The sequence below is a fragment of the Mobula birostris genome, chromosome 7, assembly GCF_030028105.1.
Source record: "Mobula birostris isolate sMobBir1 chromosome 7, sMobBir1.hap1, whole genome shotgun sequence".
In the NCBI taxonomy this organism is placed as follows: domain Eukaryota; kingdom Metazoa; phylum Chordata; class Chondrichthyes; order Myliobatiformes; family Myliobatidae; genus Mobula; species Mobula birostris.
The window spans coordinates 19,756,868-19,781,996 of record NC_092376.1 but is presented as its reverse complement, the minus strand read 5'-3'; the positions used below and the strand labels follow the sequence as shown (position 1 = coordinate 19,781,996).

General features: G+C 40.0%; 1 protein-coding gene across 1 annotated transcript in view; it reads left to right on the top strand.

The window, feature by feature from the left end:
- LOC140200036 (SH2 domain-containing protein 1A-like) overlaps positions 1 to 24,623 on the top strand; it is a 109,097-nt gene extending 84,474 nt beyond the window's left edge. The window contains exon 4 of the mRNA XM_072262687.1: positions 19,166 to 24,623. Coding sequence (XP_072118788.1) covers positions 19,166 to 19,209 — 44 coding nt within the window. The 3' untranslated portion in view covers positions 19,210 to 24,623. The remainder of the gene's footprint in view (positions 1 to 19,165) is intronic.
- Positions 24,624 to 25,129: the final 506 nt, after the last annotated feature.

Sequence of the window (25,129 nt, the reverse complement as noted above, 5' to 3'; positions counted from 1 at the left end):
GTCCAAAACATATGAATTAATGAAGCTTCCCCATTATTGCATCTGTCACAGTAGGGAGCTATATCCGAATAAAAACGAGATAGCTTATCTTTAGTCATATGGACTCTATGTACCACCTTAAATTGTATGAAGGAATGGCGAGCACATAGTGATGAAGTATTAACCAGTTTAAAAATTTAATTCCAAGTTTCCTCAGATATTGATGTCTGTAAATCTTGTTCCCAGAGACTCTTAATTTTGTCTAAAGGGACATACCTCGTCTCCAGTAACATACCATAAATATTAGATATTGAACCACTATAAAAAACTGTCAAATTAAAAATTCAACTAGTAATTTCTTATCTGAGCTTATAGGAAATGTGCATAATTGAGATCTTAAAAAGTGTCTGATTGTAGATATCTAAAAAGGTGAGTTTTGGGTAGGCTATATTTAGCTGACAATTGCTCAGATGAAAAAAGATATCCTCCAACAAACAGATCCCAAAAACATTTAATACCCAACCTGTTCCCTTTTGTAAAAACTAAATCAGTCATGGAGGGTTTTAAAAAATTAGAATAAATGGGACTAGAAAGGGAAAATCTCAATAACCAATATGTTTTCTAACTTGTATCCAGGCCCTCAGAGTATGTTTAACTATTAAATTGTCAGTTAGTTTACTTACAAATAAAGGAAGTGAGGATCTAAGAAGAGAAATAATAGAAAATTTATTAACAGAATTAGCTTCTAAAGAAACCCATACCGGACACCCTACACGATTAATATAATATAGCCAAAACGTAAGATATCGTATATTAACTGCCCAGTAATACAACCTAAAATTATGTAAGGCTAAACTTCCAGACTTTTTAGGTTTTTGAAGATGAACTTTATTTAAACAAGGACGTTTATTTTTCCATATATAGGAGGATAAGATAGATTCAAGAGAGTCAAAAAAGGAATTAGGAATAAAAACAGGTAAAGCCTGAAAAAGATATATAAATTTAGGTAGAATATTCATTTTAATAGAATTAATTTGTCCAATCAACGATATTGAAAGAGCTGACCAATTTAATAATATCTTTTTTATATGGTTCAATAAAGTAAGAAAATTTTCTTTAAACATGTGTTTGTAATTCTTAGTGATTGTTACACCCAAACAAGTAAATTGATTCCTTACAATTTTAAAAGGGAGATTAGTATTAACTGATACCAAATTATTTAAAGGAAGTAATTCACTCTTATGTAGGTTCAATTTATATCCTGAAAACTGGCTAGAATAGGAGAGTAAAGAAAGTACGCAAGGTAACGAGGTCTCAAAATTAGAGATAAAAAGCAATATATCATCAGCATAAAGCGAGATTTTGTGGGTGATACCTCTCCTTAAAATACCACAGATATCATTAGATTCTCGAAAAACAATGGCAAGAGGTTCTAAAGCTAAATCAAAGAGCAAAGGACTCAACGGACAGCCTTGTCTAGTTCCGTGGTGAAGTTTAAATGGTTTGGAATTTTGACAATTAGTAAGAACCCGAGCAGAAGGAGATAAATAAAGTAATTTAATCCATTGAATAAAATCTGGTCCAAGATTAAATTTTTCTGAGGTTTTAAATAAATAATTCCATTCAACCCGATTGAAGGCCTTCTCAGCATCTAAGGATATCACACATTCTGATATCTCCTGAGAAGGAGAGTAAATAACATTTAATACATGGCGTATATTAAAATGGGAATGTCGGTTTTTAATAAATCCAGTCTGATCATCAGAAATAATAGAAGGTAAACTATTTTCAATCCTACAAGCCAAAACTGTAGAGAGAATTTTAGTATCTACATTAAATAATGAAATTGGCCTATATGAAGAGCATTCAGTTGGATCCTTGTTTTTTTTTAGGATAGGCAAAATAGAAGCTTCATAAAAAGTTTGAGGCAAACTACCCAATTTGAAAGAATCCAAAAAGACTAAGTGTAACTGCGGTATAAATAATGAAGAAAAAGCCTTATAAAATTCTCCAGAAAATCCATCTGGACCCGGAGCCTTCCTCAAGTGTAATGAACGTATAGCCTTGGCGATTTCCTCATAAGAAAGGGGTTGATCCATCTGTTTGCAATTATCTGCAGAAAGTGCAGGGATATTTAGTTGATCTAGAAAATTATTCATTACAGTATTATCTTTGGGGGAATCAGAACTATCAAGTTTAGAATAGAATTCCCTAGAGGTATTATTTATTTTAGAGTAGTCAGTTGTCCTATCACCATTAGTTTTGCAGATTTCTTTAATTTGTCATTTAACTACAGAAGTTTTTAATTGGTTGGCCAATACTTTGCCTGATTTATCCCTGTAAGTGTAAAATTGAGTTTTATCTTTGAGATGCTGAGTTTCAATTGGATATGTTAACAGAAGATCATATTTAGTTTTAACTTCAACATGTCTTAAAGTTGTATTAAAACGCCAAAATCTGTTGGTTTGAAGAAGACCAGGGAGTTTTAAAGATAAAAATATAGGGGCATGATCTGAAACAGCAATCACTTTATATTCACAAATGAACTAATAAAATCATTTGCCTATCAATAAAAAAAATCAATCCTGGAATATGTGTGATGAACATGGGGAAAAAAATGAATACTTTCTATCTAAAGGATGTAAAAAATGTCAAATATCAATTATACCACACTCCAGTAAAGAGGATTGAATAAACAAAGCTGATTCATTAAGAGACACTGGTTTAGAAGATGATCGGTTAAAAATTGGGTCTAGCCAACAGTTAAAATCTCCTCCCATCACCAAAGAATAAAGATTCAGATTTGGTAAAAATGAAAAAAAGCGTTCAAGGAATCCTGGGTCATCTACATTTGGGGCATACACATTGGCAAATACTATTAATTTATTATCTAGTTTTCCTGAAACTATAACAAAATGTCTATTAGTATCAAACACTACTTTATAGGGGATAGGGGAGAACCAGTGGATGTGGTATATTTGGATTTTCAAAAGGCTTTTTGACAAGGTCCCACACAGGAGATTAGTGTGCAAACTTAAAGCACACGGTATTGGGGGTAAGGTATTGATGTGGATAGAGAATTGGTTAGCAGACAGGAAGCAAAGAGTGGGAATAAACGGGACCTTTTCAGAATGGCAGGCAGTGACTAGTGGGGTACCGCAAGGCTCAGTGCTGGGACCCCAGTTGTTTTCAATATATATTAATGACTTGGATGAGGGAATTAAATGCAGCATCTCCAAGTTTGCAGATGACACGAAGCTGGGCGGGAGGATGCTAAGAGGATGCAGGGTGACTTGGATAGGTTGGGTGAGTGGGCAAATTCATGGCAGATGCAATTTAATGTGGATAAATGTGAAGTTATCCACTTTGGTGGCAAAAATAGGAAAACAGATTATTATCTGAATGGTGGCCGATTAGGAAAAGGGGAGATGCAATGAGACCTGGGTGTCATTATACACCAGTCATTGAAAGTGGGCATGCAGGTACAGCAGGCGGTGAAAAAGGCGAATGGTATGCTGGCATTTATAGCGAAAGGATTCGAGCATAGGAGCAGGGAGGTACTACTGCAGTTGTACAAGGCCTTGGTGAGACCACACCTGGAGTATTGTGTGCAGTTTTGGTCCCCTAATCTGAGGAAAGACATCCTTGCCATAGAGGGAGTACGAAGAAGGTTCACCAGATTGATTCCTGGGATGGCAGGACTTCCATATGATGAAAGACTGGATCGACTAGGCTTATACTCTCTGGAATTTAGAAGATTGAGGGGGGATCTGATTGAAACATATAAAATCCTAAAGGGATTGGACAGGCTAGATGCAGGAAGATTGTTCCCGATGTTGGGGAAGTCCAGAACGAGGGGCCACAGTTTGAGGATAGAGGGGAAGCCTTTTAGGACCGAGATGAGGAAAAACTTCTTCACACAGAGAGTGGTGAATCTGTGGAATTCTCTGCCACAGGAAACAGTTGAGGCCAGTTCATTGGCTATATTTAAGAGGGAGTTAGATACGGCCCTTGTGGCTACGGGGGTCAGGGGGTATGGAGGGAAGGCTGGGGCGGGGTTCTGAGTTGGATGATCAGCCATAATCATAATAAATGGCGGTGCAGGCTGGAAGGGCCGAATGGCCTACTCCTGCACCTATTTTCTATGTTTCTATGTTTATGTTGGACAAAGGAAAGTATTATCTATAAGAATCGATACTCCTCCAGATTTGGCCTGAAAAGAAGAGTGAAAAGAAAGTCCATCCAACGGCTAAAAAAATGTAGATTATTACATTTGTATATGTGAATTTCTTGTAAAAAAAATAGGGACCTTAAATTTCTTAATATAAGCAAAAATCTTATTACGTTTAACAGGGTGATTTAATCCTTTCACGTTAAAACTGAGTAAATTAATAGTTTCGTCCATTTTTAATATTATTTAAAGGAAGGGTTAAAATGTAAGTTAAAAACTAAGCCATAAACCTTGAGAAATGGTAACCAAGCAACAAGTTGGCTAAAGGTTCGAAAAGAGCTTCTGGGGGAGAAAAAATCATAACCCCGCCCACCTCCCAAAGAAAAAAAACCGCCCAGTAGAAAGTCGGCATCTACAAACTATGGACAGCCCCCCAAAAAACCTGTTGATCACTCCAATTAGTTTCAAGGTTATTTATATTCCAATCTAGACTAAACAATACCCAAACAATTCTCGTATATCAAAAATACAGTATCAAAAATACAAAAGGAAATTGCTTACAAAGGTTTACCAAAAGTAAAAGATACAATTATTCATACAGATAGATGTTGAACATTAATCTCATATCTTCATGGAAAAACAGACTACGCAATTAGCCTTCAAATTTAAAAAATCTTTGTGCTTCAGCATTCAAACGAAACCATCTGAAGGATCCATCTTTAATGAGATTCTCAGTCAAACTCGGTAGCCAAGGGATGGGTTAAAACCCTTGTTAAAAAAATTCCAACAGAGCTTGTTTAAACTTAGCACATTCCTGAATAACCTCAAGCGAATAATCTTCGAGAATCTTAATATTCCACCCTATAACCAATCATGCCCCTTCGATGGGATTTGCGAATTAAAAGTTTCTCATTTAATCTTGTGTCTTCATGTAAGGAGAAATTAAACAGTTAGCCTTCGGAATTAACATTCGGATTTTAAAAACTTTTGTGCTTCAACAGTTGAGCCATTCGAAAGAATCGTTTTTAAGTGTGATTCTGAGTTGGACTGGGTAGGATTGAAACCCATATAAAAAAGCTTGGACATAACTTCTTTGAACTTAACATGTTCCTGCATAACCACAGGCGAATAATCTTCAACAATTCTAATCTTGCGACCATTATAGTCAATCGTGCCTCTTCGACGAGATTCGTGAATTAAGAGTTCCTTTGTTTTAAATTCCTGAAAACAGATTATTACTGATTTTGGTCTCTGAGTGTTAGGAGGTCTAAACACAGGAGATCTGTGAACTCGATCGATCATAGGCACAGACGTCAAAATCTCCTGAAATAATTCTTGCAAAAAGTTTGCGAAAAACTCCATAGGATGGTTACCTTCGATTAATTCTTTGAGACTCAGAACCTGTAGGTTGTTCCTTTTACTTCTATTTCCTAGGTTGATAATCTTCTGCCTTAACTTTTCATTGGACTTCGATTGCTTTTCACAAAGCTTCTGCAATTCATCCACTTCTGTTTCCAGAGCCAACAAATTTTCCTCATTATTTTTAATACGTTTATCGTGTTCATTAAGAGATTGTTGAACAGAGTCCGATTTACCATCTATTTGTTTAAATTCAGTGCTGAATTGTTGAAACTTCTCAGAAGCTTCTCGTGTATGACTTTGCAGCAATTCCATAATAGAATCCAAAGAGGCAGGAAAATCATCCTTTTTGGTACCTCTGGCACTCCTTCCAGCCATAATGAAAGAATATCACACTTATAAAAGAAGTTTCAAGACAGGTTGGAAATAGTAAGATAATTAAAAGTTGGAGCAACAGCAGATTACTGTTACTCCATCAGCCACCACCAGGAAATCTCCAGATTGTGAAGTCAAGAGTCTATTCTTATCATACTATGGGATTGTCTGTGTTACAGTGTTGTTAACATGATTCAAAAAATTATGGTGGATACCAAAATTAGAGGTGTAGTGGACAGTTAAGAGGGTTATCTGAGATTACAAGGTGATCTAGAGATTCTTCACTCTGAGGGAACCACCCTCTCTTTGTTTTTTCTGATAATCTTCCTAATAAGGTTTATGTTTCAATAACACAGCCTCTCATTCTTATAAAACAGGTCTCCCTCCTTCTTGTTCACTGCTGCCAGTGGAAGGTGCTTTTTTTTATTAAATGCAATCGTGAACAATAGCCAGATCAGAAATGCTGATCAAGTCAACTAGTTCCCAAAGAGAACTCTGATAGGCCAATCAGATGGTTCGCTGCTGCTCAGCGATGGGACATAAAAAAATCATATGTACAAGTAAAAAATAGTAGAAATACTGGAGTCATGATGATCATAATGAAGTCTGCTGGAGAGAGACATTTATACGCATGCTGTCCTCCATAATTCAAAGAGATTGAAGGATAAAGTTGCAGGGTGACAAAACATGGCAGGAGCACCTGGAACTAAAAACTAATCCCTACCGGGAGAAAACCACACCTGTTCTTTCCGCACTGTTCTCTAGCAGCTTAAGGACTAAGTCCAGCCGGAACATAACTCACAAGTGCTCTTGAAAATCAGGTATTAACCCTACCTTGCTTGCATATCACTGCTCTCTTTCTCCCCTTTTCACTTGATACTGCCGAAGGATGGTTCCAGAGTCTTGGGTCTTGGGCAAATTTTATTCATCACGGTTTGTGGATTGGCCTCTGCAGTTTATGCTGTGACGTGTTTCCAGCATCTGGTTACTTCTTGTTTTTAATTGTAATTTTGATTGAGGCAGACTAGCTCTGCAGCCTGCAGTCAATGAAGGACATTGCACCAAATTGAACTGAGCTAAAGTGACATTCCTGTGCTGTTTCAATGACTCTGTGGTTTGATGCTTTATATTCTGTGTTTCTCGCACACGTTTTGCTGTTTGTTCTTTTCATAATGTGACGGGTGTATGATGTTTTTCTTTGAACAGGTTCCATGGAGTTTCTTTGTTTTGTGGCTGTCTTTGGGAAGATGAATCTTGGCATTGTATACTGCATATGTACTTTGATAATAAGTGTACTTTGAATCTTTGGAAACATCAGTAAGTGTAGGCCCGTCTGAACCAATCTCCCTTCATAGTATTACTCCCTCATTCTAAGAATAATACAAGTGAATTGACGTATGCTGTGTAACCACCAAGATAATCTGTGTGCATTCACCTTATCTCATCATCTGAAATAAAAACAGTAGCCTTGTAGAAACAACACTATTAAAATTTCCAGTAAGACGCTTGTTCCCTTTCCCACCTTCATGCATCATGTTGCTTCGGCTTCCAAAGCCAGTAGATTTAGCTGGGAACCACTCCAAAAACTCGAGTACATAAATCTGCACCCACTCAGTGATGGATGTGCTGATTTTGGGAAGAACTGTTTAATTGACGTCGAAACTGCCCTCTCACATAAATATAAAGGATTTTGTGGCAGATTGTACTTTAATATTGATGCAATTACAAAGAAGGCACATCAGTGGCTATATTTCATCAGGAGTTTGAGGAGATTTGATGTCTCCAACAAATTTCTGCAGATGTGCCATAGAGAACATTCTCACAGGTTGCATCACCGTTCTGGTATGGTGGGGTCACTGTACCGGATTGGAAAAAAGCGGCAGACGGTTGCAAACTCAGCCAACGCCATCATGGGCACTAGCATTGCCTCCATCGAGGACGTCATCAAAACGTGATGACTCTGAAAGGTGACTTCCATCACTAATGATCCCAACACCAGAACATGCTCTCAGAGAGGAGGTACGGGAGCCTGAAGACACGCACTCAATGTTTTCGAAGCCATTTCTTCTCCTCTGCTATCAGATTTCTGAGTAAACAATGAACCAACCCATGAACATGATGACCTCATTATTTTTGCTCTCTTTTTGCACTTTTAATTAATTTAATTGCTTAAATATATATTTCTTATGTAATGGATAGTATTTTTATGTTTTGCATTGTACTGCTGCTATAAAAATGTGGATTAATGTGGATAAATGTGAGATTATCCACTTTGGTGGCAAGAACAGGAAAACAGATTATTATCTGAATGGTGGCCGATTAGGAAAAGGGGAGTGCAACGAGACCTGGGTGTCATTATACACCAGTCATTGAAAGTGGGCATGCAGGTACAGCAGGCGGTGAAAAAGGCGAATGGTATGCTGGCATTCATAGCAAGAGGATTTGAGTACAGGAGCAGGGAGGTACTACTGCAGTTGTGAGGCCACACCTGGAGTATTTTGTGCAGTTTTGGTTCCCTAATCTGAAGAAAGACATTCTTGCCATAGAGGGAGTACAAAGAAGATTCACCAGATTGATTCCTGGGATGGCAGGACTTTCATATGATGAAAGACTGGATCGACTAGGCTTATACTCTCTGGAATTTAGAAGACTGAGGGAGGATCGTATTGAAACGTATAAAATTCTAAAGGGATTGGACAGGCTAGATGTAGGAAGATTGTTCCTGATGTTGGGGAAGTCCAGAATGAGGGGTCACGGTTTGAGGATAAAGGGGAAGCCTTTTAGGACCGAGATGAGGAAAAACTTCTTCACACAGAGAGTGGTGAATCTGTGGAATTCTCTGCCACAGGAAACAGTTGAGGCCAGTTCATTGGCTATATTTAAGAGGGAGTTAGATATGGCCCTTGTGGCTAAAGGGATCAGGTGGTATAGAGAGAAGGCAGGTACAGGGTTCTGAGTTGGATGATCAGCCATTATCATACTGAATGGAGGTGCAGTCTCGAAGGGCCGAATGGCCTACTCTTGCACCTATTTTCTATGTTTTCTATGTAAGCAGCAAATTTCACAAAATATGTCAGTAATATTACACCTGATTCTGATTTAAATGTTCATAACATAAGGTAATCTTCCTTTTTTTTCTCTTGTTGCTTTCTCTCAATCACAAACAGCGAACGGACATAAGGGACAGTTTTCCATGAAGGAAGTTGTATGATCCTTGTGGTAGAGGATCACATGGAATGTCTAACACTGACCCAGACATTCTGCTTGCTGGCCTGTGCTAGTGTCTAATGCTTCTCACCCACTTTCACCATCAGTACCTCACTCATTCCTATTCCTTTCTTCCTTAAGTACAAAGGAATACAGTCCCCTCTCCCTCCAATCAGCTCCAGGTCCTGGATTTGATCCTGATCTCGGGTACAGTCTCTCTGTGACTATGGAGGTCTTCCTCCAGGTGCTCCAGTTCCCCACGGCATCTCAGAAACCAGTTGTTAGGTTGATTGTAAGATAGCTCTCATGTAAACTAATGGCAATAAGAGAATGAAAGGAGAGTTGGTGGATATTTGTGGGAAGGAATAAATTGCAGTCCAGCAAGGAAATACAAAGAAGGAATGGGACTAATGGGATTGCTTGCCCGGCGCTGTAAATGACCTGATAGGCTGAATATCCTGGGCCAATATAATTAGAAATTAATTAATCACGTTAACAATTTATGTGTTTGTGTATAAATTATACCCCTTTCACTTGCCCCTCCAAAGCAACGAAGATACTTTCTCAGTTTTGGCATCGTATTTGTAAGTCAGCCTTCAAAGTTGTCTTCACTAGTTAGAGGATTGAGTTCACCAGCCTCGAGGTAATGTTGCAGCTCTATAAAACCATGGTTAGATCACACTTGAAGTATTGTGTTCAATTTTGGTCACCTCATTATAGGAAGGATGTGGAAGGGGCAGAGAAGTTTTACCAGGAATCTGCCTGAATTAGAAAGCATATCCTATGAAGGTAGGTTGAGCGAGATGGGACTTTTCTCTTTGGAGCAAAAGAGGATGAGAGGGATGTGACTTGATAGAGGTGTACAAGATGATAAGAGGCATAGATCGAGTGGACTGCCAGAGACTTTTTTCCAGGGCAGAAATGACTAATATGAGGGGGCATAATTTAAAGGTGATTAGAGGAAAGCTTAGCAGGGAGATCAGAGGTAAGATGTGTGGAATGTGCTGCCAGTGGTGGTGGTAGAGACAGATAATTAGGGACATTTAAGTAGCTCTTAGATAAGCACATAGACAATAGTAAAATGGAGGGCTATATAGAGGAAGAGTTGGATTGATCTTAGAGAAGGTGTAAAGATCAGCATAACAAAGTGGGCTGAATTGCCTATACTGTGTTGTGCTGTTCTATTTTCTAAGAGCCAAATAAACAATATATAATGTTGCATTTGATTGTTGAAATAAATGTACATCTTAGTTAATGGCTTTTATTGGACTGTTTGATAGAGTGCAGACCCGAGCATCAAAGTGTTTGGGGTTTTCCTCTTTTTGATTAACTGTTTTGTTCTCACCATTCCTCTCAATCCTTTCCCTCCTTATCCAAATTTCTCAATTTTCAGACTCATTCTCTGATGTCCAATTTTCTAACTTTACTATCCTTTCTGAAACGAAATTCCACCTGTCTACTAGATGCCGTAAACATTTTATTTGTATTTTACTGCAGTGAACAATTTGGCATCATCAGGTTTTGGTCCTAGTCATGTTATATTGAAACCTGGCTACGTTGAGAACAGAGTAACTGGTTATCCAGCAGGTGACCTTTGGGGAGTATGCAAGTAGAGTCATAGATTCATAGATTCACAGGGCACTACAGTACAAAAACAGGCCCTTCAGCCCATCAAGTCCATGCCGAACTATTATTCTGTCTACTCATAGCCCTGGATCATTGCCCTCCATATCCGTCCCATCCACGTACTTATCCAACCTTCACTTAAACGTTGCAATCGACCCGCACCCACTACTTCTGCTGGCAGCTTGTTCCACACTGTCACCACCCTCTAAGTGAAGAAGTTCTCCCTCAGGTTTCCCTTAAATGTTTCACCTTTCAGCCTTAACCTATAACCTCTAGCTCTCGTCTCACCCAACCTCAGTGGAAAAATCCTGTAACCCTGCTTGCATTAACCCTATCTAAACCCCTCATAATTTTGTTTACAAAATTTGGAAAGAAGATGCATGGGCAGATTATCTATGTTGGATGGGAGGAACATGGGCCAGAATACGTGGAAATTCTGTGCCATTATCTCTTTACCAGATTCTATCGGAAAGTTTCTGACACTACATGTGATAATGAGCTTAAACCCCTGGCATGGGATTCAACACTATAGCTTTCCAAAAAAGTGATGGAAGTTCTCCAATTCACCAAAAGTGACCTGAGTTCAATTGTTGCCGCTGTCTCTAAGGAGTTTGTACATTCTCCCCATTCTCCTCCAGATGCTCTGGTTTCCTCCCATATTCCAAAAGTCATTTGATGACATGGGTGTAAAAGGGAGGCATTGGCTCATTGGGCTAGAGAGACCTGTAACCGTGCTGTATTTCTAAATAGATAAATAAATAAATAAACAGAGAAAACAGGTTCTATGAATGAACTAAACATTTTCAATTCACAAATTTCTTTGATTAAATTGATTCTACCTGCGAGTACTTTCCCTTCTATAATGTGCAAATGCTCCTTGAGATCATTCAGAAATCCATGTGCCTTTGGTGCATGGACTGATTCTCTGATTGATTGGGCTCATCCAGAAAAAAGTCCTTCAGTTTATTCCTTAAACCTGATCATCAGTTACTAACACATCTGATTAATTTAGCCCAGAAGCTGTTGTCTTTATTACTCCAAGATTCAAGCCCTGGCTCCTAAAAATAAATAAAATAAATTCAATTGGGCCTCAATTTTAAGTTCACATATCAAGGCACTTTGTTGCTTGCTTGCCTTGTTTTTCTGTTTGTAATTGCCCGATAACTTACAAATTTCATGTTTTTGTTCAGAGGATCAATCAGATTATATTTAATTTGTTTTTGTTAGGATGCCTACACTGCACACCAGCCAGTGTTGGGCCAATAAATTTAATTTTTCAATCATCGATTTTTATGTTTTATTATGAATTGTATCAGTATGAGAACTCCCAGCAATGGAGAGCTGGTAGCTGAGTTACTAACATCTTCCAACCCTCTTTCTACATGTAGTTTTTCCAATATTGCTTCTTACAAGTTCAGAGTTGATCACGAGCATTATCGAAGCATTATGGGTTGGAAGATATTATAGAGATAAGGAGGGCCAATTCAGAAGGGCTCCAAAAACAAAGCTAAGAATTTTTAAATCTCGCTTTTTTAGTAAACTAATAGGGAATCAGTACTGAGTACAGGCATGATAGAGATGGGCTTAGAGAGAAGGAGAGTTGTGTTTTTGATTAGGCAAAGTTAGGGAGAAGCCTAGTAAGTGCCATTACACAGAAGGCGCAGCAGCACCTCTAACGTTCTTAGAAGTTTGCACAAATTTGGCATGTCATTTAAAACTTTCTATAGATGCACAGTGGAGAGTATCCTGAGTGGTTGCATCACAACCTGGTATGGAGACACCAGTGCCCAGGAATGGGAAAGGCTACAAAAAGTGATGGATGCAGCTCAGTTCATCAGAGGCAAAACCCTCCCCGCCTTTGAGCACATCTACAGGGACCTCTGCCACAAGAAAGCAGCGTCCATCATCAGGGATCTCCCACCATCCAGACCATGTTCTCTTCTCACTGCTATCATTGAGAAGGAGGTACAGAAGCCTTAGGTTCCACACCACCAGGTTCAGAAACAGTTATTACCCTCAGTGATCAGGCTCCTTATTGAGTATGGATAACTTCACTCATCTCAACACTGGACTGATTCCACAACCCATGGACTCACTTTCAAGGACTCTTCATCTCATATCCTCATTCTTTCTTTCCTTCTTGTTTTCTTTCTTTCTTTATTTTTGTATTTGCACAGATTGTTTTCTTTAGTACATTGGTTGTTTGTCTGTCTTTATTTATGTGTGTCTTTCATTGATTCTATTATATTTCTTTGTCTACTGTGAATGCCTGAAAAAAAATCTCAGGGTAGTATATGGTGACATATATGTATTTGGATAATACATTTACTTTGAACTTTGACGTACTTGGGGAATCGTCCGCTGGAGCTACATTTGTGGAATTCAGAAATAAGAAAGGGGTGATCACTCTGATGGAATTGTATTTTACGCCCCCCCCACCCCTCCCCAATAGTTTACAGGAATTACAGGAGCAAATATATAGGGAGATCACAGGCAGCTGTAAGAACAATAGAGCTACAATAGTAGTTGACTTCAATTTCCTCACCTTGACTGTGTCTGCCTTAGTGCACAAAGCATGTCAATATTCATTGTTATAATGAATTGTATCAGTATGGGAGCTCCCAGTAATGCTGTGATCCAAGTGTTATTTCCAGCTTCTAACCACCTTTTATACATATAATGTTTTTCCAATATTGCCTCTTAAAAGAAAGGATAATATTCCTTGCAGAAAAAAAACCTGAAAATGCACAGCAGGTCAGACAAAGAGGCAATTGGGCAAAAGTGGCTCACAGCTTGTCTGAAAGTTCCTTCAACAGAGATAAGCATCATTACTGAGTCCAGTATTAACTGCTCATCCTTAATAGTACTGTAGAGGTGGTGACAGCTGCTTTTCGAACTGCTGGTAATTATTTGTGGAAGTATTTCCTCGGTATGATCTTGTTACAAGATTCCAGCAACTAAGATAGAATATTGTCCCAGAGTAGTACAGCAGTACTGTATCCTCTCACTTTAAGCCTATGCCTTCTAGTTTATAGTACCCTTTCCCTGAAAAATACTGTATGCATAAAATCTCATGATTTTATATATTAAGTCTCCACCTGCTCAACTTCTCCCTACGACTCAGGCCCTTAAGTCCTAAATCTGTTTTGCATTCTTTCCAGCTAAACGACTCTTTTCTACAACAGGCTGGACAAACTGCATACAAAACTCCCAAATGCGTTCTCACCAACATCTTGTACAATTCAATATACTGTCGCAACTCCTGAACTTGATGCCCTGACTGATGAAGGCCGGCCAAAGTGCTCCAACTGCACATTCATCTCTTCCTTCACTGCCACTCAGGGACCCAAACAGTCTTTCTAGGTGAGGCAACACTTCACCAGTGAATCTGGTGAGGATGATAATTGTGTCCGGTGCACCAGGTGCGGCCTTCTCTACATTGGTAAATTGGGGACCGCCTCTCTGAGCGCACCCGTTTCACCTACTAAAAGCAAAACTTCCTGGTGGCCAAAACATTTTAATTCTGATTGCCATTTCCATGCTGACATGGCCTCCTTTTGTGCACAATGAGGCCATCCTCAGGGCAGAGGAGCAACACCTTATATTCTGTCTGGGTAGCCTTCAACCTAATGGCATGAATATCGATTTCTCCTTATGGTTAAAAAAAAGTCCCCCTCCCCCCTTTGTTTCCCAACTCTGGCCCCTTACCTCTTTTTGTTTGCCTATCATCTCCCCTGGTGCCCCTCCTCCCTCCCTTTCTCGTATAGTACACTTTCCTCTCCTGTCAGATTCCTTCCTCTCCAGGCCTTTCCTATCCACCTTCTAGCTATCTTCCTTCCCCTCCTCCTACCTTATCATGGCAATTTCCCCTTCCTTTCCAGTCTCGAAGAAGGGGCTCGGCCCAAAATGTCGACTGTTTGTTCATTTCCAAAGATCCTGCCTGACCTGCTGAGTTCCTCCAGCAGTTTGTGTATGTTGCAGTGTACCAAAAGCCTTCTTCAACACAGTTTTCAATATTGTGAGACACGATAGAGGGTGACTTAGAAATGAACGGGGCAGTGGTTTTGTTTCTGGTCTCCCTGGATGGCACATCCAGAAAATGATAGTGGAATCTTCACTTACACAATGATATCTACGTTTTACAACAAACTATACCAGTTTCAGGAACAGTAATTACCCTGCAAACATCAAAACCAGCTCCTAAACCAGTGTAGGTAACTTCACTTACCACAACCCTGAACTGACTCACTTTCAACAACTCTTTACAACTTATATTCCCTTTTTTATTTGCACAATTTGTCTTCTTTGCTCATGGGTTGTTGTCAGTCTTTAGTAATGTATAGTTTTTCTTGAATTCTATTGTCTTTATTTTCCTGCAAAAGTCTGCAAGAAAATGAATCTCAAGGTAGTGTATGGTAATATATACAGTATGTGAATAGATAATAAATCTTACTTTGATTTTGACTGCCAACTCTCAATAAGTGACAGCGAGCAGAAGTATATTCTCTAACAGCAGCAGAACACGTCATTGCTGGAAGAAAGCATTGAGAAAAAAGAACATTTCACAGGAGCGATCCTTGTGTTCAGTAAGGATCCTAATGGATGTGGTGAAATGCAAACAGGCCATGCAGAATCAGAATCAGGTTTAATATCACTGGCATATATCGTGAAATTCGTCATTACGCGGCAGCGGTAGATAGCAATACATAATAATAAAAACTGTAAATTGCAGTAAAATATATGAAAAATGTTAAATAAGTAGTGTAAAAACAGAAAAAAAGTAAGGGAGTGTTCATGAGTTCAATGGCTAGTGGAAATCTGATGGCAGAGGGGAAAGAACTATTCCTGAATCATTTAGTATGTGCCTTCTGGCTCCTGTATCTCCTACCCGATGGTAGCAACGAGAAGAGGGCATGTCTTGAGTGATGGGGTTTCTTAATGATGTCCTGCATGCTGGGGAGACTAGTGCCCATGATGGAGCTGACTGAGCTTACAACTTTCCGCGGCTTATTTTAATCCTGTGCAGCGCCGCCCCCCCCACCCCCATACCAGACAGTTAGCATGCATTCCATGGTACATCTGCAGAAACTTGAGTGTCTTTTGTGACATACCAAATCTCCTCAAAGTCCAGATGAAATATAGCCACTGTTGTGCCTTTTTTGTAACTGTATCAATATGTTGGGCTTATATCCTCAGAGGTGTTTGCACTCAGGAACTTGAAATTAGTCACCCTTTCCACTTCTGCTATCTCGATGAAGACTGGTGTGTTTTCCCTCGTTTTACTCTTTCTGAAGTCCAGAATCAATTCTTTTGTCTTACTGAATTGCTCCTTAATGAATCTTCCTGTTCTTTAGATGTTTTTTCAACAACCCCCAATCACAAAGCAGCAAATTAACTTCGTTGGACAAGGGTCTAGGCCTGAATTGTCGACTGTTTACTCTTTTCCATAGATGCTGCCTGGCCTGCTGATTTCCTCCAGCATTTCGCTTGTGTTCACTGGACACTTTATTAGATTCCCAGTCAAAGGCAATGGGTGTGATTTTCATCTTAAATGCATTAGCGTTAAACTTTCCTGAACAAAGCTCTTATTTCAATTTCATTCTAGGAAATAAAACCCAGCAAAGGAAGAAATAAAACTCAAAGAATTTACTGAGTTTATCATTAACTGAACCTTCTACATCCTCACACCTTGCTTCCTGTACAGCCAGTCCTGAAATGTATTTGCCATTTGTAAAAACATTCAAAGGACAGGAGTGAGGTTGATTGGCTGGTTGAGTGGCATTACAAAAACAACCTTTTGCATTCAATGCCAGTAATTCTAAGGAATTGATTGTGGACTTCGGGAAGGGGATTTGAGGGAACACACATTGAGGGACCAGCAGTGGAAAATTTTGGGTGTCAACATCTCTGAAAATCTATCTCGGACCCAAAGTATTGTGGCTATATTTCATTAGGAGCTTGAGGAGACTCAGTATGTCATGAATGACTCTTGTAAATTTCTACATATGTACCATGCAGAGTGGTTGCACCACTGTCTGGTATGGATGGGCCACTGCACAGGACAGGAAAAAGCTGTACAAAGTTGTATACTCAACCATCTCCATCATGGGCGCCAGCTTCCCCAATGCCGAGGACATCTTCAAAAGGCAGCATCCATCATTAAGGATGCCCATCACCCAGGACATGTCCTCTACTCATTGCTACATTCAAGGAGGAGATACAGGAGCCTGCAGGCACATACCTAACATGTTAGGAGTTTAAAAGAAGTGTGCATGGACAGTCAATACAATTTGCACACCACAGTTTCTGTGGAGACATTTAATCATGCATAATTAGGCACCTGCAAGGCCCAATAAAAATTATTTAGGTTTAAGTGCAGAAGCCATTGTGGGAGTAACCATTGTGTGGGTGGGCCAGTGTTGGAATGGGGAGTTGAGGCTGAGGCGAGGCTTCTATGGGGGAGAGCTGGAGGCCGTACGTAGATTTTTCTCATTATTTATTCTTCCTTATTGCATGCTTAGAGCAGTGGGGATGCCAGACAGGAAACCGGAATGCTCATCTTGCAGGATGTGGGAAGGTAGGGAGGCCTCCAGTGTCCCTGACCACCACAGCTGCAAGAAGTGCATCCAGCAGCAGCTTCTAGCAGACTGTGGTAAGGAGTTGGAGCTGGAACTGGATGAACTCTGGGTCATTTGGGAGGCTGAGGGGTTGATAGAAAGGATTTATACGGAGGTAGTTACACCCAAGGTGCAGGACACGGATAACTGGGTGACCGTCAGGAGGAGGAAAGGGGATAGGCATCCAGTGCAGAGTACCCTTGTTGCTGTTCCCCTCAACAACAGGTATGCCACTTTGGATACTGTTGAGGGGATGACCTAGCAGAGGAAAGCCACAGTGGTCAGGTTTCTGGTACTGAGTCTGGCTCTGTGGCTCAGAAGGGAAAGGGGGTGGAGAGGCGAGCAGTAGGGATAGGGGATTCATTGGTTAGGGGAACAGAAAGGAGGTTCTGTAGATCAGAATGAGATTCCCACATGCTTTGTTGCCTCACAGGCAGTAGGGTCAGGGACATCTCGGATCGAGAAAACAGCGTTCTAAATTGGAAGGATGAGCAGCCAGAGGTCGTGGCCCACATCAGTACCAATGACATGGGTAGGAGGGATGATGAGGTCCTGCAAAGTGAGTTCAGGGAATTAGGTGCTAAGTTAAGGAATGGGACCTCTAGGGTTGTGATCTCAGGATTGTGACAGTGTAAACCCCCAGTGCCCAGGACAAGCCCTCTTCTGGTTGTTACCTTCAGAAAGGAGGTACAGAAGGCTGAAGGCACACACTCAATGATTCAGGAACAGCTTCTATATATAGACAGTGATTCACAGTTTTTTTTCTTTATACTATCATTGTACTGCTGCTGCAAGGTTAACAAATTTCCGGCCTGATTCCGAGGAATGGCTTTTAAATTCAGAAGTGTGAATAGTAGACTCGTGGTTGTGCTGAATGTTGTGATCTTCTCTAGCACACTAAAAACCTACTTGGTCTTTCATCTTAAGAGTGCGATACAGTTTACCCCATGTTCCGGCTCTTTCCACAGAGCTCTGCATCTTTTCCCTTTTCAATTGATGTCCAATTCCTGAGAGAATTCCAAACAAGAGAGCTTTTGGCACATTGGCCTTGATAATTCAGACCATTAAGTGTAGGAGTTGGCATGTTTTGTTGAAGTTGTATAAAATGTTGGTGAGGCCAAATTTGGAGTAATGTGTGGAATCCTGGTCTCCTACCTTCAGGAAAAATGTAAATAAGATTGAAGGAATACAGTAAAAATGTACAACAATGTTACCTGGACTTGAGGACCTGAGTTAAATGTTTATTCCCTGAGCCATAGGAGATTTGATAGAGGTACACAAAATTATGAGGGGTATAGATAGGGTAAATGCAGGCAGATATTTTCCCACTGAGTTTGGGTGAGACGAGTACCACAGGTCATGTCTTAAGGCTGAATGGTGAAATATTTAAGAAGAACCTGAGGGAGAGCTTCTTCACTTGGAGGGTGGAGTGAATGTGGATCAAGCTGCCAGTGGAAGTGGTGGATTCATGTTTGATTGCAACACAAGAGAACTTTGGATAAGTACATATATGCCAAGTATATGGAGGGCTTCAGTCCAGGTGTGGATCGATGGCACAAGGCACAATAATATTTCAGCATGGACTGGATGGGCCAAAAGGCCTGTTTCTGTGCAGTTGTGCTCTATGATTCTAAATGTTATATAACAAATAAAAAATCTCCATACAGTATCTCAGCTCTGGTTTTTATTTTGGCAATTAACTTAAACCTAAGTTCTCAGGTTACTGATTTCTACTAGTGGAAGCACTTTCTTCCCATCAATCAAAAAAAAGTCATGTTAAAATCATTAAACCATTGCATCATGTAATTTTAATACTTTCCTTTTCTTGTAGATTTGCAGGAGGAACGGGAGTACATGGAAATGCTTGGCGTATGATGCAGCCAGAGTATAACCGAAGAGTCCCTGGAGTACGATGGAGGATTATCTTGGATGAAAATATAGTATTCTGTTCAATGCTGTATTTCCACCTTAGTTATTTGCTTAGATATCCTACATGCATAAAAATGCGAAAATCAATTTGCTGTAAATAAGATATGTTCATCTTTACAAGTTGTAGAATTCACTAATATAGAACTATTTACTGTAGTCTCTTCTTGCCTGTTCTGTTCTCAAATAGATGCTTCTTAGAAGGAGGTCATTTGGCCTATTGTGCTGTATTGGCTTTTTCAAAGAGCCATCCAATTTGTTCAGGTGGTCTGGCTGGGTCTGGCTGGTTCTGGCTGCACTGAATAGAAATAAATTCTAAAGTCAAAACTATACTTCATGTCCTATTTTTCAGATAGTTAGTATCTGGAATAAAAACTTTGTCTTTGAGTAAGATTTTAATAAAGTATTGAATTTTATTGTTTTTTTATTGGGGGTAATCATAACTTAAATAAGGCTTAAATATTTTTAGTCAAATATTTTGTGGAACTATGTGTCTGATCCTCTCCAACCAGGTTTTGGTCCCACCACACTACTAAAGTGACCCTTACCAAAATAACAAATGACGTGTCTAAAACTAAGGAAGTCCATTCTTGCCTCAGTATTCACACATTACAAAAATGTAATCACACCTTCACATCCTCCCTACCCACCCACTCAGACATACAGACAGTCCTCCAGCTCTACGACAGGCCACCTCCGGGCCTCCAACCTCACAGACTTGCAGACTCAGGGCTTCGACCGTCGACCCTAACAGAAGAGGTAATTGTTTGCAAGGACTGAGGGGATTTTCAAATCAAACAGTGATGATGATAATTTTGAAGGAGAGTGGGACACTGTCTGAGGAAGTCACTGTAAAGTTAGGCAATTTAGAGATCAGAAGCTCACACTGCTACTCAGCAAAATGGAGACAAGACTGTGACCTTATTTACTCACCTCAGCCTCAACATATGCACGAAAGATCTGCACATGGTACAAACTAGTCACTGTTTTTTTAAGGGAAAATGGACAGTGTTCTACAATAATACTTAACAATGAGGTTACACAGCAATTTCAGTTAACTCAGGGGAGAATCCTACAGAAAGTAGTGGATACCAGCCCAGTCCCTCATGGGTAAAGCCTTCCCCACCAGTGAGCACAAATACACAGAGCACTGTAGTGGGAAGAGAGCATCTATGTCAGAGACCCCCATTATCCAGGTCATGCTCTCTGCTTATTGCTACAATGAGGAAGGTACAAGAGCCTCAGGACTCACACCACCAGGTTCAGGAACAGTTATTACCCCTCAACCATCAGGCTCTTGAACCAGAGGGGATAACTTCACTCGCCCCATCATTGAAATGTTTCTACAAACTATGGACTCACTTTCAAGGACTCTTCTCTCATGTTCTTAATATGTATTGCTTATTATTATTATTATTATTTTTATTATTACTTATTTTCTTTCTTTTTGTATTTGCACAGTTTGTTACCTTTTGTCAACCCTGTTGGTACAGTTTTACATTGTGGTTATTGGATTTATTGAGTATGCCTTCAAAAAATGAATCTCAGAGCTGTATAAAGTGACATATATATACTTTGATAATAAATTTACTTTGAACTTTGAACTTTGGACAGGAATGAAGTCAAGTGAAAGGTATGTAGTGGGAATAATGTTGAGTGAATGGGAGGGTCTCCTGGAAAAGGGGAGCTGAATGAGTTCAGGACAGGTGTTGGGGAGGTGGGAGGAACAACAGTAAAATGTTGGCCTAATGGCCTGGGGTGAAGGGAAGAGGCAGACAATGCTCTTAACATTTGTGACAAAGAAGTCCTTTAGCTCACTGCACATCATTAGAGGAACTGGGGTTTGATAAGTTTGAGAAGAGGCTTGCTAACTTTATTCAAAAGGAAAAGAGAACTTAACCCAGTGGTAAATGGATCAGTTATGGTCCGGTGTCATGAAATTGCACCATTGATTGACATCAATGTGCTGCCAGTCTGTGACAGAGTACGCGTAGCCTGAGACATGTTTATATTGGAACCTGGGTGTCTCATTAAGCGCCCAGGCGGTTAATGTGATGTCATGCAATTTGCTGGCCAAACCTTTCATGGTTTATCACATTAGAAAACACAATAAACTTTGGACCAAAATACTTTCACATGCCCACTTGTTCACTCATGTTGATTTAATCAGCACTGATTTGATTGTGTGCATGCTTTTTTAGTATCCTAATAGATTAAGTAGGGATGATGATCTATTTAGACCTAGTGCTTAGCTTTCAGACTTTCTTATGTTTAACACTTGGACTTTGGCAATGGATTATCAGTCAGAAAATCCTGTAAATGTGTCTTGGACAATGAATGATAGTGAAGTGCAGAGATTATTGCTTTGAGATTCATATTCCTCCACTGGACACAGGTACAGGGAAATATTCATTTATTATTGTAGTTTATCACCCACTAACAAAATTGGGAGAGTTTAAAAGCATGCAATTGCTGACAATGTGATCTTGCTACAAACACTAAGAACTACACCGTGTCATGCTGCATTTCTGAAGCAATCATCTCTTAATAAAGTACAAGTAGGCAGTGAGTCATATAACCTGCAAATTCAGAACTTTGAAGCAAATGTTTATCTCCTATTCTCTTATGACAAAGATGGCCCAATGTTTTTCTACTAGTTCTAAGATCAATCCCTTGCTCGACTTGCACTTTGTGGCCACTCTTATCAGGTACCTCTTGTACCTAATAAAGTGGCCACTGATTATATGTTTGTGGTCTTCTGCTGCTGTAGCCCATCCACTTCAAGGTTTGACATGTTGTGCATTCAGAGATGCTCTTCTGCACACCACTGTTGTAATGTGTGGTTATTTGAGTTAACACTAGTTTAAAGCAGTCTGGCCATTCTCCCATAACTTTCTCATTAACAAAGTGTTTTCGCCCACAGAACTGGATGTTTCTTTGTTTCTCGCACCATTCTCTATAAACTCTGTTGTTCAGGAAAATCCCAGGAGATCAGCAGTTTCTGAGATACTCAAACCTCCCTGTCTGGCACCAACAATCATTCCACAGTCAAGGTCACTTAACTAACATTTCTTCCCTATTCTGATGTTTGATTTGAACAACAACTGAACCTCTTGGCCAGGTCTGCATGCTTTTATGCATTGAGTCTCTGCCAGATGATTGGCTGATTCAATATTTGCATTAACGAGCAGGAGTACAAGTGCACCTAATAAAGTGGCCACTGAGTGTACATTTAAAGAAGTCATCTCTTGATAAAGTACAAGCAGGCAGTGAGTCATTTAACCTGTAATTTCAGAGTTTTGAAGCAAACGTTTCTTTCATATTCTCTTATGACATTGAATGAGGCCATTTGCCTCAATGAGTTTCTGCTAGATCTCAGATCAATCCCTTCACCCACTTTATTTCCCAGTGACCTATTTTCTCATGCTCTATCAGCATGATCAGCATCTTTTGGTGTAAGATGGCGCTGGTGAATCTCAGCGACTTCTGGCTGGTGGCTTACGAAACAGGGAAACAACTAAATACTTTGTTACTGACTATTTTTCTGGCAAACGACCATTGCAAACAATAGTCTGTAACCTCCCTTGAACTTGGAGACAACGCAAAGTGGCAAAACCGAGGTGAGGCAATGGGCCCTTCGCCAAGAGCGAGGAAGACCCGAGGTTCGATTGATTTAAGTGGCAGGCTGAATCGGAAAGGTTGGGTGCAGGCCGAATCGAGGTGACAGGGTCCAGGCCCAGCGCACACTGAAGCAACTGAACCCGATGTTTGTTCGATGAACTAGGTGCTGGGCCAGACTGAAATAGTCGGGGTGTCAGGGCCTAAGGTGAGGGTCAGCAGGATCATCTCGCTGCTTGGCTCTGCGCAGAACTAAGGGTCTGTGAACTTCAGTTCAGAACGCTATTTGCTTGTGTTTATTGTTTGCCTGATTTGTGTTTTTTTTCCCCTCTGCACACTTATTGTTTTGTTTTATGGCTGCCTGTTAGGAGACAAATCTCAAGGTTGTATACTGTATACATACTTTGAGAATAAATGTACAGTACTTTGAACCTTGTCTACGGAATTTGGGAGGAAACCGGGGCACCTAGAGGAAACCTACACAGTCATGGGAGGAACCTATAAACTCAATGCAGAGAGCATTCTTCCTCTCAGCCCCAATCGCCTTCTTTCCCTCTGTACCCCTTCATGCCCTGACCAATCAAGAATCTATCAACCCCTTCCTTAAATATGCATAAAGACATGCCCACAGCTGCCTGTGGTAAAGAATTCCACATATTCACCACTCGCTGGCTAAAGAAATTCCTCCTCATCTCCATTCTAAAAGGATTTATTCTGAGGCTATGCCCTTTGGTCTTAGGCATTCCCACCATTGGAAACATCTTCTCCACATCCACTCTATCAAGGCCTTTCACCATTCAATAGGTTTCAGCTAGATCACCCTTCATTTTTCTGAATTCCAGTGAATACAGGCCCAGAGCCATCAAACATCATATGACAAGCTGTTCAACCCTGGAATCATTTTTGTCAAGCTCCTTTGAACCCTCTGCAGTTTCATCACATCATTTCTGAGATAAGGGCCCAAAACTGCTCACAATACTCTAAGTGAGGCCTCACCAGGGCTTTATGAAGTCTCAACATTGCATCCTTACTTTTACATCCTAGTCCTCTTGAAATGAATGCTAACATTACATTTGCCTTCCTCACCATAGACTCAACCTGCAAATTAACATTTAGAGAATCCTGCACAAGGACTCCCAAATCCCTTTGCACCTCAGACTTTTGTATTTTTTCTTCGTTTAGAAAATAGCCAACTCTTCCATTTTTCCTATCAAAGTGTATGACCATATTCTTCCCAACACTGTATTCCATCTGCCACTTCTTTGCCCATTCTCCTCATCTGTCTTAAGTCCTTCTGTAGCCTCTCTACCTCCTGAAAACTACCTTCCCCTCCACCTATCTGCATATCATCTGCAAACTTCACAACAAAGCTATCAATTCCACCATCCAAATCATTGACAAATAACAAAAAAGAATCTGTCCCAACACAGACCCCTGTGGAATACTACTAGTCACCAGTAGCCAACCAGAAAGGGCTCCCTTTATTCCCACTCTTTTCCTCCTGCCAATCAGCCACCGCTTTATCCACGCTAGAATCTTTCCTCAAATACCATGGGTTCATAGCTTGTTAAGCATGCTTCATACAGTGCCTATAAAAAGTATTCACCCCCCGGGAAGTTTTTATATTTTATTGCTTTGCAACATTGAAGCACAGTGGATTTAATTTGGCTTTTTTGACTCTGGTTAAAAGAAAAGATTCTTTCGTGTCAAAGTGAATACAGATTAGTCCAAATTTATTGCAATTATTAAACACAAAATAATTGATAGTGTAAGCATTCACCCCTTTCAAGTCAATATTTAGTAGGTGTGCCTTTGGCAGCAATTACAGCCTTGAGTCTGTGTGGATAGGCCTGTATCAGCTTTGCACATCTGGACACTCCAATTTTTCCCCCATTCTTCTTTACAAAACTGTTCAAGCTCTGTCAGATTGCATGGAGATTGTGAGTGAACAGTCCTTTTCAAGTCCAGCCACAAATTCTCAATTAAATTGAGGTCTTGACTCTGACTTAGCCACTCCAGAACATTAACTTTGTTGTTTTCATGACATTCCTGTGTAGCTTTGGCTTCAAGCTTGGGGTCATTGTTTTGCTGGAAAACAAAATCTTCTCCCAAGTTGCAGTTCTCTTGCAGGCTGCATAAGGTTTGCCTTCTCGATTTCTCTGTATTTTGCTGCATTCATTTTTCTCTCTACCTTCACAAGTCTTCCAGTGAAACATCCCCTCAGCATGATGCAGCCACCACTATGCTTCAC